At 34.4% G+C, this 13,362-nt stretch overlaps 2 protein-coding genes and 1 non-coding gene across 3 annotated transcripts; all 3 read right to left on the bottom strand.

Annotated features, from left to right (window-relative positions):
• LOC109233410 (peroxidase 10-like) lies at positions 371-2,825 on the bottom strand. The gene is made up of 4 exons (XM_019399310.1): positions 2,546-2,825; positions 2,050-2,241; positions 1,798-1,963; positions 371-948 (listed from the first exon to the last, which is right to left on the bottom strand). The coding sequence occupies exons 1-4, from the start codon at positions 2,759-2,761 to the stop codon at positions 539-541; spliced, it is 984 nt and encodes a 327-aa protein (XP_019254855.1). The 5' UTR covers positions 2,762-2,825; the 3' UTR covers positions 371-538.
• TRNAI-AAU lies at positions 5,365-5,438 on the bottom strand. Its single transcript has one exon. It is a non-coding gene; the product is annotated as a tRNA-Ile (tRNA).
• Positions 6,773-9,797, bottom strand: LOC109239963 (la-related protein 6C). The gene is made up of 10 exons (XM_019406579.1): positions 9,375-9,797; positions 8,660-8,741; positions 8,486-8,580; positions 8,335-8,406; positions 8,154-8,233; positions 7,977-8,055; positions 7,816-7,863; positions 7,654-7,722; positions 7,443-7,535; positions 6,773-7,309 (listed from the first exon to the last, which is right to left on the bottom strand). The coding sequence occupies exons 1-10, from the start codon at positions 9,729-9,731 to the stop codon at positions 7,052-7,054; spliced, it is 1,233 nt and encodes a 410-aa protein (XP_019262124.1). The 5' UTR covers positions 9,732-9,797; the 3' UTR covers positions 6,773-7,051.

Below are 13,362 nucleotides of genomic sequence, written 5' to 3'. Positions count from 1 at the left end.
CAAGTTATACATATTGAAAACATTACTAGTACAGTACTATTAATTTATGTTCATTCTTTTCGACACGTATTAAAAAGAAAATAAGTTTACATAAATTAAAACAGAAAGGAGTAATGTTTTTTTTATACCATTATCTCAAAGAACTTAAAACTTTAAATTAAAGGGAGAGAATTACATCACATCAATACGCAAATGGACATAAAGAATAAAAGAGTCCAATGTTTTAGCACATTGATAGTCAAGCATTAGGAATATCACCTTTGATTCTTTAAATACTCTAATTAACCAACGTTTTCTTCTCTAAGTGGGATCTCATTGTCCGTAAAGTTATCACAATTCACACCGGATTATAAGATAATACAAAATGATCTACTTGGGCACCATCTGATAGTTATATTATTAAAGGAGATGCATGCATACTGAGACAAATATTTTGGTAATGAACACCATGATATCATATCACCATCATTACGTAATACACACTTGATACACATTGTGATCAAACATTTAACTAAACATAGTTCAGAAAAGTAGTTATTTAATTTACAGAGCCACATATTTTCCTAATTTGCCCACTTTGTCCAGTGAGTATCCCAACATTTCCTAACTTCATCATAGATGCAGCAAAATCTTGGTAGAAAAGATAAGGGTACGAGCTGTAGGATTTGACCATATCAGCAGTCTGAGAATTTGACATCAGAGCTTGATCAGATTCAAGAAGACCTGAATTGTTTACAAGGTTCCTGTAATATGAATTGTCAAATCTAGTAACGGATTGAAAGTCCAAAGGAGCAATCTTGCTGTTGGATCCATCTGTGTTAGGACAAGTGCTTTGCAAATTCGACAACATTGAAGAATCAAGGTTTGGGTCTGGCTTTCCCGAGTTTTGGAAGTTGAAAAGTCTCCTCTTGAATGCGAAACATTGAGCATAACCTATGGTGTGTGCTCCTATTATGACAAGAGACAATAGCCGAGTCAGGAACTCTACCAAAGAGATTCAAAATAACGCAAGAATGTCACACCTAGGATTCAAAACCTGTGTCCTATAACAATTTACACTATAAACTTCCCTTTATGACAAGGGATTCAACATTTTGTTTGCATATAGTAAAAGTTTGTTTTTATCCTATTTGCACTATGTAGTTTTTCCACGAAGGGGATTTAATTAAACCCCTTGGAACTATGCAGCTGCAAGAGAATTCAAAACAAAGCCATGTACGTCAAAGACTTGCACAGAAACATTTTTCCCTACGAAAAACTTCTATTGTACAATTAATGCTAAAAAAGAACACTCATATAAAAGAGGTGTCTCGTTGGGGAAAATTATAGATGAGGAAATAAAACCGTCCCCATAGATAATCTTTTTCAAAGAACGGTTGCCCAAGGGATACATATCACAACTGTTCTAAAAATCGTAGCAATAGGTACAACTATTGCAACGGTTTATTGGCTAATGCAACCGTTTTGTTATAAGTGTGTCCCAATAGGATATTTACCCTTATGCTATGGTTATAATCGTTGCAATATAGGTTCTATAGCAACGGTTACACAACCGTTGCAAAAAAACTGTTCTCATAGGCCTGATTTCTAGCGGTGCAAATTAGTTGGATCATCCATCCAAATGCAGATTTAACTTTATGCCTGAATTGTCTGAAAATAGAGAACTATATGTTTGATCTCTTTATATTGCAATTTATATTTTGAACTGTGGACTTGCTTCCTTAGACATTCCGATTTCAAACAGAGAGCTAATTACTCTTTGAATCTGAAATTAATATTCAAGAAGATTAAAGGTACCTGAGAGAACAACTACATCCTTAAGATCAAGACCCTTAGCAGTAAACTTGGCAGCGATTTTATCCAGAGGCTCAAAGGGTGAAGGTAATTGTTCATTTGCTGCTTTATCACTTGCTGTTAGTCCATCTCGTCGACCAAGTAAAACTGGCCAATATGGTCCTCCTGACTGAAAACGAAGAAAGGAAAATTATCAATATTTGGTTTGTTTCTAGGCATTACAATACTCATCTGCACATAGATCTTGCTTCTTACCATGACAACCACTTCTCTAGCTGCAAGAGTTAATATATCCACACAAGATACAGTTGATGGGCAAGCTCTTTCAAGGTCTGCTTTTATGCTATCGATTATCTCATATCCTCGGGCTGAATTACGATTTGGTAAAGCATTCTTCTCGCCCTTGAAATCATTCGTGTCATCAAGAAGCACAGATCCATCACAACCCTGTGACAATCATCCAATCTAATAATAAGCAAAAGGCACAAAAAGCATAAACTGATACTAATTGTCAACTTTCTAGCCTTCAAATTGGATTAGTTGCTGCATTAGATTTAAATTTAAGTATAGATACCTATCAATGTATTTCAATACCAGCTAGACAATGACATAATAGAAACACTTTCCATCTTTTTATTTCAGAAAAGAGAATGTCTCCTAAAATATTACTTTACTAAGTATAACTCTAAAATGCTTATAGGAGAAATAGAGAAGTGAATAGGCTGGTGACAACATTCAGGAGAGAAATTACATCTACAAAACAGTCGTGGAAGTGCAAACGGAGGAGGGCTGCAGCTATTCTTGAGTCATTACGATAAGCTGACCAAACACCCCAACGAACGATCCTAGGTAAGCTGGGGCATGATCTCTCATAGAAACTGTAATCAAGCTGCCCTACAGATAAGGGAGCCAGAATACTGATCACACAGAAGAAAACAGTAAGGTAGTGGAACATATTACGACCCATGACTTTCAAGTATATAATTAAAAGCTAAGAACAATATAATCTGATTCTTGTGACTTGAGTTGTGCTGCTTGGATCAATTTATATACGAGAAAAACTAAGTTACATTAGTGGACTTAAGAGTGGGGATACCACTATGCACATGACAGCTTAATGGACCTGTAAGCACTCCAATTTTATACAACAAGTTATTATTTACTAAGGTCAGTGCTGAATGAAGTTATCCACTTTGACATTTATTAACCTGTAGTACATTAGACAAAAAGCAGCAAAGATATTTAATAGAGTTGTTGACATTGCATCATTCCAAAAGAAGTTCCCTGGACCAGGCATCAACCCGCTGATATAGTTCAAAGCCAAAGAGTTGAAGTATCAAAACACCTTTGATTTCGAAGCATCTATGTAATGCAAGAACTAAGGTCTGCGTACTCACTAGATCCCACTTGTGGGATTTTACTGGATCGTTGTTGTTGTTGTTGTTGTGTAATGCAAGAACTAAAGAACAGTCTGCAGATAAAATCAGCTTTTTCTAGCACATACTACATTCTAGAAATTTAACATGAAACTGTTAAAGAATAATTTTAAGGACTGATTATTGGCAACCTGGTTGATACCGACGAAGTTGGATCTTGTTGACTGTTCAGAAACCAAATGAGTTGCTGTTGCTTACTAAAGAATAAGCAATCACCATGAATCAATCTTGGTGAATTCCTTAGATCAAATAGATGTATTGGTAATTTGCTGTACCCTATCAAACTGCATAGTTTTCTATCACATTGATCTGTCAATAAGACAAGATTTTCCAGAATATTCATATCAGATAAAAAAAATTTCTTGAATCGGTGGGTTAAATTATGAGACAAATAAGTTCCTTAAGAAGTAGACTTTTCATTATTTCTCTTAATCTCTTTAGACCTTTTATTACATCTTTACTGGAGTCAAGAAAAAATAAATATATAGTAATTTAAAGCAAAAGATTTCTGTTTAACTTAGAACAGATGTAGATCTCCTTTTACTTTTGCTCCTAAGAAGATATGAAACAGGCATCAAATAACACAAAGGAACAACATTCAGAATCAGTGAAAACAACTACAGGTTAAATAGATTAAGTGATCCTATGTCGAGTGATTTTATCCTATGTCTCACACAACTTACACTAGTTGTGTGAGGCCTCTTTTTATCTCATATATTTGTGGACCCATATCTTATACATCTGGGTCCACAAAATTCTGGGACCCACACAGTTGTGAGACAAAAAAGAGGCTTCACACAACTAGTGTCAGTTGTGTGAGACACAAAATAAAATTTTTCAGCTGAGGGTGTATTGGAAACAACTTCCCTGCCCGTCCAGGATAGGGGTAAGGCTGCGTACATCTCACCCTTCCCAGACCCCACTTGTGGGAATACATTGGGTTGTTGTAAATCCAGATTTTATTCAGAAGGGTATGTAGTGTTACAAGCACGTCTTTCTGCTACAGCAACAAGTCCGAGCTTTAAACCAGATAAGTTTATACCACTATATGGAATAAGCAATAATGGTCTGGTTATTAGAAAATTAGTATTTAAGGATGTCAAACTTGGATACCTATGACCTAAATCAGCCATTATTCGATGTACTTGAAGTAGAGATCATTACAGAAGTATTTCCTAATAACATAAGTTGAGTAGATGACTAAGAATTGATGATGAAAGTCCACTTATCAGATGAGATGGAAACTAATATTTTAAGAGATTTAAACATGTGCTGAAATTCCTTTTAATTGAAGGAGTTACAAATAGTGCACGATACTGTCATTGCCACTCTGTTCTAGTAATTTAAATAACTAGTGGAAAACACAAAATAAAACAAGTAATGCGATGTGCTTAATAATATAAGCACAGCATTACATGTATCTGTGGGTATTATATGCATAAACATAATATACAAATTGTATAGACAAGCGTGCATCACTTTAAAAGCTTACTTCTGAATTTTGTATTCTGTTAGTGGTTCAATTAGCTATTGATGTGCACTTCTTCATTCCACTACGTCCAAGATGTTGTTTTTCATTGGAAAACCGACATGAGAGGGATTAGACCAATATATCAGTTACACAAACGTCATTCTAAGTTATACTAGTTACTTTCTTGCACATCCATATATCAGACATTATAATTTAGCATAAGCAGTTAATAGAAGCAGCCATTGTATTAAGTAAATGAGAAGTAGGGCTGTACATTGAATAAAACCAAGAAAATGACAGACTACAAAAAGGGAGAAAAAAAAGAAAACAACTAACATAATGATTCGGGTTAATATAGTCAGGATCCGACTCCGCGAGTTCATAAAGATTGAATCTTTAAAGTCAGAAACTAAAAATATGGGTGAGTGGGAATAAAAATCATACACTAATATGGACAGAGTAAAGGAAAAAAGAATTGTAAGACCAATCAACCATATATAGATGAACTGTGAAACAAATCAACAGAGATGATGATTTCCTGCTTAGGTTCGATAGCATAAGTTGTGAGAAGAAGATGAAAAAAGGGACATCAGAGCAGAACAGACTAGCAAGAGATAAACCTTGCAAGAACTGGGATAAGGAAAAGGGAAAAAGAACATAGATTGGCCCATGCAGGTCTCGAACCTGCGACCTTCGCGTTATTAGCACGACGCTCTAACCAACTGAGCTAATGGGCCACCTTGTCACGATCCTTACTCAAAACCTATCTGTAGGTGTCGTTTTAATATGCTTTACCGCTTGGAATCTTTTTTTTTTTTTTGGTTTCCCACCCGGTGTCCGGTACCTGCATTGGAGCCCGACTATATCCGGATTCGCGCCGCATAGGGCCCCTTTCGGGGAGAAGCGCTCCCTACCAAGGATTTTTCCATACCCAAGGCTCGAACTCGAGACCTCTGGTTAAGGGAGGAGCAGTCACATCCACTGCACCACATCCTCTGGTGGTTTACCGCTTGGAATCTCATCATCAATGGTCATATACTGCTCCTGTTTTCTTGGTTATTTTTTAAACAGATTGATGGAAATGTGAAGTAGAAAGATGTCGATGTTTTGTATCTATGGTTAAAAAATTCCAGGTTATGATAAATACTTCCTCTACTTCCAAATATTATGTTTTGAACTGATTTGTTTTATGATATTTGATATTTTAAAAACTAAGAAGTTAGTATTTATTACTGTATCTTTTTTCCAAATATATCCCTACAACTCCAATTAGTGGAGTAATAGTTAAATAGATGTTTAAGAGAGAGATGAAGGATAGTTTGGATAAACACCTTTATGATTAAGTCAGTTAAACATCTTTCTTAAGAAAACAGATAATATGGATTGAAAGGAGTAAGCTGTTATGGATCAAAATAGCCACGATAGCGTATTTGGGCTTCTGGCAAATTACGTATGGGACCCTAGCTGAAAATAGAACATGTGCACTGCGCGCAGTGGCGGATTTAGGGGGGCGGAAGGGGTTGAGCCGAATCCCCTTCGCCGAAAAATTATAGTGTATATATAAGGCAAAATTTGTTTTTTACCTTTATATATTAAGTTTTGAACCCCCTTAACACAACTCAAAAGTGTAGTTTAGTGGTCAAGGAGGTTCAAAACTTTCATAAGGTCATAGGTTTGATTCCCACTAGCTATCTGTTATTTTTGTATTTGGTTGTGGATATTGGATCCATAACATAAGCTTAGAAGCTTCATATTCTAGTGGCTTTATCAATTGGAAGACTTAGTTAATATTTTAAAGAGATTTTTGACAGGATCAGAATGTTCGATACTCGGGAAGTTGGATGAATTCCGGAGTAGAAATTGCAACCGTTGGTTATAAACATAAAATTCAAGTATGTTCCTGATTTAGAGTACCGTGAACTTCTGCACATTTGCTTCCTTTAGTTCTTTCTAACTTTAGCAATGTCGCAAATACTAGGATCGATAACTAAATTCATGTATCTCTGCTGTTGGACTCAGGAGAAGCAAAGGCATAGAAATGGTAGATCAACGAATAATAACGACAAAAATAGAAGCTGAATCAAAATCTCAGATGTATAATTCCAGGACAAAAACAAGTTACTAATAGTCTCAAGGGAAAGCCCATGACCTTCGTCATGGACCATAGGACCTATATACTGCTATATATGTTGTTGAATGAATCAATGCTCAAAACAGTTGGAAAAACTAGAACATAACATTATTTTCTTGATTTCTCAAAAATTAAACTCTGAAATCCCCCAAAAAAATTGGTGACTATTTTCTAAAGAATAGAGCATAGCAACCAACGGAAAATTGATCAAAATTCCATTTAGGCCACATGTACTCTGGATTGAACATTAGTACTAGTGAGAGGCTTCCCTCTTCCCATGGTAAAACCTCTAGTTCCATCTGGCATTCTTGGCCCTTTTGTAACCTGTCTCACTAGTCCTTCACTTAGGCTAGGACTACTGTTGCATTGTGGAAGTGCAGCAAGCAGTCCCCGTCCCCCATAAATTTGAGTACGTGATCTTAATTTCCCACGCCCTTTATTCCATGCTTTCTTGTTTGTTGCCATGCTTTCTTCAACCTAGCATTTGTAATAACACAACTTTAGCCTTCATACGATGATAGTATAAAGATAACTATAAGCAATCGTTCAAAAACGTGCCCTCAGAAGAGAAAATCACTTTTTGTATAGTTTAGCCATGACATTTGCTTACATTATTGCCATCAGAGTCTTCAGTCAATTCAGAATCTTCATCATCAAAACACCCATCAAAATCCGACTTCCTGCTCTTTAGAACAGACTTTGGCTGGCAAATATAAACACCATTTTATAAAATTAATCAAGGGAGTAATTAAGTTGGAGCATAATAAAGCACATTGTGTAAACAAAAGTGATTAGAGAGAAAAGAGTAAAATCAGACTTACTGAACGTCTAAGGAGCAATCTCACTCTTAGGCCCTTTCTCCAGTTCCTTTCATCATTTAACTTCTCTACCTGATTAATTAGTTCAAAACTAAATAGATTTAACTAAAATGTTAAGCAAGTAAAACAAGAACTAAATTTTGGAGCTTAAATGTATTGACATACTGCTCTCTCTGCTGCTTCAGGATTCTCAAACTCAATCAGTGCATGGAGCTTCACAGCAAAATTAACAAGAACCAAAAACAAAAACGAAATGAGATGTTCTTCTTAAGGGTGCAGATTATGTTGTTAATAACAGAGATTTAATTTCAGTTCGTCTTTAATACCTTGTTGCTAATGCCAATGTCTCCTCTAGCACGCGATGAGTTTGGATCCTGGGGATGGCATACGCGGATGGTTTTGACACTTGAATAGGAAATATAACAAGTCAGTTTAATTTGCTACAGAAGAAGAAAAAAAGCCAAGATATAAAATTATCAATAAATTAAGGGGCAAGATATCACCTTCCAGCTACCTTGAATATTTTCTCAATGTTGTGATGAGAGTGATCATCTGGTAAATTCTCAGCAACAACTGTCCGTAACTGTAAAAAGAAATTTAATAAACAAATGGCATTAGCACTTTAAAAATGAACCTACTCAAAACTATAGAGACTAGAGTAAAGATATGAGTGAATATGTGTACCTGCAAATCTTCTTTATCCTTATCAGTAAATGGAATTCTTCTTTTAACCTTCTTGCCATCATTGCTTACAATCTTCATTCAAGTAAATAAATCTAAGTCGTTTATCGATGTTCATAAGTAAATTAATACATTAAAAAAAATTTATAAGTACCAGTTTTGTAGAGGACAGGAGGGCATGAGCAAGTGTCTGCTGGTTGGTGATGAGGGACTTGATTTTCTTTGTAGTCGAAACAGAAGAAATTGGGACTGCAGTAACACACATGTTTAAAATTAAAAAGAAAAAAAGATATTAAAACAAGATTGAGAAATTACTAATTATACACACCAAAGCCTTCAGGGTCCTTATTCATCTGTTTCAATAAGTTCTCATTTGCCAGCAAGCTCATGTCGCTAAGTTGGTATTCAACCTATATACAAATATATTAACCATCAGATTATGGAGACACAAATGTGGAAAAATGAAAAGAAACAAAAGCTAATAAGCCTGCAGAAACGAACCATGCTAGAGAATGATTTAGTGCAGAAATTGCAATTTTTGAGGTCTAGGTTCTTATTATATATGCAGACATCTCACACTGATTCAGCAATCAATAAATGGAGTCCATGCATTGTTTTTCACTCCTCTCAAGCAATTCATTTTCTCCTCATGTGACTGTTGGATGACAACGACGTAATTTGGGACGTCAAAATGAGACCTTTGAATGTCAAATTACAAACTCAAATAACCACCCAATGGCACGGTGGAATGATAAAGGTTGTTTCATCCTTCATTAGAGGTCTCGTGTTCAAGCCCTGAGAATACAATCCTCTTCTGTAGGGAGCTCTAAAACCCCGTAATAGTCTTTCTATGATGCAAATGTGGATTAGTCGGACTAGTAGATTCTGGACACTGATTGAAGAAAAACGTAAAAAAACAAACCCAAGTAGAAAATATTTTCAACATGCAAGATTTAAAGGAAAGAAGAATGTAATATAAGATCAAATCAGGAGCAATGCAACACTAATCAAGAAGTAAAAAATTGAAATAAAAAAATCAATACCTGTTTAATGATCTTGTTCTTGACCTCTTCAGGAAGGACATCTTTCTGAGTCTGGCCAACAGCAGAGAAATTTTGATTGGGAACATAGGAAATAGTATCTTGATCACCTACGTATAACCAATCAGAAGCAGCAGTACCCCCAGAAAGATACTGGAAATATGGGTAAAAGTAACTTGAAATTGGGGTTGTAGTAGTATGAGATCTTGGCACAAACTCAGGGGCTTGGACATTGAATTTAAAGGAGGCAGTATCCTCCTTATTATTCTTATTACTGGTTTTGCTAACATCCTTAGTTTCAAATTGTGTAGTTTCTTGAATACATTCATCAACTTTCTCAGGACGTTGCAGTTGTGCCATTATTAATTAAAAATTTCAGTTTTGTTTTTCTTCTTTTCTTTTTGTCTATCAATTTTTCTTGAAGATTTATGAACATGATCTATTCATATCATAGTGTTCTCTCTCCTTTGAACTTGTCGAGTGGAAGACCGAAATATTTGCTAGAGTCTCTCCATAAGTTAAGTAACAGCATACGACCAGCTACTGAAACTTCATATTGTTGTTACTTTCACAAAGACCGTGTTTGCAGGGGGAGTACAATAATGAGGCCTCACACTTGGACAAATATTAAAGTTTGTACAAAATGTTTATAGAAAAAAATTAATATTGGTAAATGAAGTTTTTACAGCAAAATCCAAGTTAATATTTTGCAAACACATAGTAACCCATATCAATATAAATAACAATACTACTATGTGAAGTAAAGGGATTTATAGAAAAATACTATACTAAAGGGTCGTTTGAAAGGGTGTACAAGAATAGTACTATAATAGGGTGTATTTATAATGCTGAGATTAATTATGTTGCAGTTAGTTATACTGAGATTATTTCTTATCGACTGTTTGTTTTTGGTGTATTAAAAATAACATGCACTGCATTATTATTTTAAAAAATAATTTGTTTACAAAAATACCCTCCAACGGTTTGGAAAAGGTTTTAAAAGGGTAATTTTATATTTATACATGTAATCCATATATTAAAAACTATGGTAATGCTAATGTCATGGACTCATGGTTTGCTATGTATAAGAATAGTACTGAATATGGTATATAACTAATACAAGTATTAGTTATACATAGGTTGAGAATACTAACAAACAAGGGATTAATGATACTAAAGCTAATACATATATTATTTTTCCTAATACATCCTACCAAACAACTCCTAAAAGCAACAATTATGATAAGAAGAAAGACGACGCTAACTCTTTTCACATGTGTAATCTACTAGAAATATTCAAGGTCTTTCATCAAAATTTTGGCTTTCGACCACCAATTTTAGTAAAAACGGTGTGGGGCAGCCATTATTTAAGGTTGTATTTATGCGTAAATTGCCACTACTCTATTAAAATTAATATGAAAAGATATTTTTACCCTTTTTTCCATTTCTTTTCTTCCCAAACCCTCGCTTCTCTCTCGATTTATCAAAACCTTTTATCAAAAGTTCATAACTCTCACTTCTCTCTCCAGAACTTCATCTTGTTGCTTCTCACTAATTCCCACATGCAGTAATTCTTTTTCATCTTCTTTGCATCGAATACATTGACTCTGGTTTCTTGGTTTTACATCTTGCATTTTTTTTTTTGGATTTCTCAACGTCAATTGCTTATTGCAGAGGTCCTATATCAAAATTAAATATAAATACACACTGCAGATATGTCCAGCCTTTGTCGGAATAAATGCCAGAAAATGCAAAACATAATTGTTATCGTCTTAATAATCACATTAACACTAATAATCTTTCGTTAGGTACAAAAAAAAAGGGGAACATGAATTCATGTGTTTGTGTCTCAAAAAATACTATGAATGTCTTTTAGAAGATATTTCATGAAAGAGAAAATGAACTTTTCTGAGTATAAACAATATTTATACTGAATTCACAGGTAGTCCTCAACTTAGAGTTTCAAGTTCAAAAAATAAGGACATGTAGTCTTGAACTTAGAGTTACAAGTTCAAAAGTTAAGGACATGTAGTCCTGAACTTAGAGTTACAAGCTCAAAAACTAAGGACAGGTAGTCCTTAACTTAGACTTACAAGCTCATAAATTAAGGACAGCTAGTCCTGAACTTACAGTAACAAGCTCATAATTTAAGGACATTCGGTCCTGAACTTAGAGTTGGAAGTTCAAAAATTAAGGACACTTGGTCCTTAACTTAGAGTTACAAGCACAGAAATTAAGGACAGGTAGAGTTACAACCACAGAAATTAAGGACAGGTAGTCCTGAACTTAGAGTTACAAGTTCAAAAGTTAAGGACATGTAGTCCTAAACTTAGACTTACAAGCTCATGAATTAAGGACAGCTAGTCCTGAACTTACAGTAACAATCTCATAAGTTAAGGACACTTGGTCCTGAACTTAGAGTTAGAAGTTCAAAAATTAAGGACACTTGGTCATTAACTTAGAGTTACAAGTACAGAAATTAAGGACAGGTAGTCCTTAACTTAGAGTTACAACCACAGAAATTAAGGACATGTAGTCCTGAACTTCGAGTTCCAAGTTCAAAAGTTAAGGACATGTAGTCCTGAACTTAGAGTTACAAGTTCAAAATTTAAGGACACGTAGTCCTAAACTTAGACTTATAAGCTCATAAATTAAGGAAAGTTAGTCCTGAACTTACAATAACAAGCTCATAAGTTAAGGACACTTGGTTCTGAACTTTATGAGCAGAAGGGTATTTTCGTCCGGGCGGGTAAAAGTTTATTATACCAGTGGCTAAAAACTAAAAACATCTTAAATAGTAGCTTAAAAGAAATATATGTCTTATTACTGGCTAACTGTGCACTTTCCCTAATTTTACTGACGCTCTTAGTCGTTTGCTACGTAACATTTGACCAATTATTCATTCTGAAGTTTATCGATTACCTTATTCAATTTGTCAAAGGAAACAAACAATGTCTTCTAGAAATAAAATCAAAATGTTTCCAAAAATAAATTGCAGCTTAAGAAATATTTTATATCTGTAGAAAGAACAACAAAAATAATCAAACCATAATTATTTTTTAAGTATCTTTTTTCAAGATAAAAATGTCTATAAATCATAGTTTCGACTTTTGGGATTTCCATCTTAGGAGTGCTTTGGCGTTTGGACACGGCCTAGAATTCTGACGGGCTGAGCTATGCAAAATGACCTTACTTCTCTCTGTATAACCCATATTCCAAAATCATATAAGTCCTCTTAACTTTGTAAAAATAGCACGTATTAGCCAGTTTTTGGACTAGTAATTGAAAAATAGTCATTATTTATGAAGACAATGAAAAATAACAACTATTTTGCTGAACGAAAAATTCTAGCATAATATGCTAGATCATGGAGCTCCTACGTATGAATTTCCAACATATTATGTTGGAACTCCAGCATAGGGAAAATTCCAGCATAATATACGGGATTATGGAGCTCCTGCATATAAACTTCCAGCATATTATGATGGAACTCCAAGACATTATAAAATTCCAGCATATTATGTTGGAATCTCATATGTAAAAAATTCGAACTCCAGCATATTATGCTGGAATATTTCTGGATAGTTCGCTTTTTAAGAGTTTTTGTTTAGATTTTATCTTTACATGAAAAGTGACTAAATTTCAATTACTTTTGAAAATGTGGCTATTTTTTAATTACCTGTTTTAAATATGGCTAGTTTTGATTATTTTTTTTCCCTAACTTTTCGAGGAGATGAGGTTTTCAAACATGAAATTATTTAGGTATTTCTACACAAATAGCCGGTCATATTTATTATTTACTTTTTTAGTCATATACATAGATTATATACTAATTATACACAATTATACACATATAATACATAAATTATGCATATATTATATGTCCACCGGCTATTTTTCGCTTAAGTGGTTGGGTGCGCGGCTATTTGGGTTAATTCTTCAATTATTTATCAACTTACTCTCTCACAGGGGACATATATATATATATATA

Source organism: Nicotiana attenuata, chromosome 1 (assembly GCF_001879085.1).
Source record: "Nicotiana attenuata strain UT chromosome 1, NIATTr2, whole genome shotgun sequence".
In the NCBI taxonomy this organism is placed as follows: Eukaryota; Viridiplantae; Streptophyta; class Magnoliopsida; order Solanales; family Solanaceae; genus Nicotiana; species Nicotiana attenuata.
This window is presented reverse-complemented; position numbering and strand designations above follow the sequence as displayed.

Excerpts from the sequence above, each read along its gene's own strand:
- LOC109233410 (XM_019399310.1), bottom strand. The coding sequence starts at position 2,761 with ATGGGTCGTAATATGTTCCACTACCTTACTGTTTTCTTCTGTGTGATC. Across the intron at positions 2,242-2,545 it reads TCCACGACTGTTTTGTAGAT|GGTTGTGATGGATCTGTGCT; the intron begins GTAATTTCTCTC and ends TGATTGTCACAG. Across the intron at positions 1,964-2,049 it reads CTAGAGAAGTGGTTGTCATG|TCAGGAGGACCATATTGGCC; the intron begins GTAAGAAGCAAG and ends CTTCGTTTTCAG.
- LOC109239963 (XM_019406579.1), bottom strand. The coding sequence starts at position 9,731 with ATGGCACAACTGCAACGTCCTGAGAAAGTTGATGAATGTATTCAAGAA. Across the intron at positions 8,581-8,659 it reads TAAGGACCCTGAAGGCTTTG|TCCCAATTTCTTCTGTTTCG; the intron begins GTGTGTATAATT and ends GTGTTACTGCAG. Across the intron at positions 7,536-7,653 it reads GATTGCTCCTTAGACGTTCA|CCAAAGTCTGTTCTAAAGAG; the intron begins GTAAGTCTGATT and ends TATATTTGCCAG.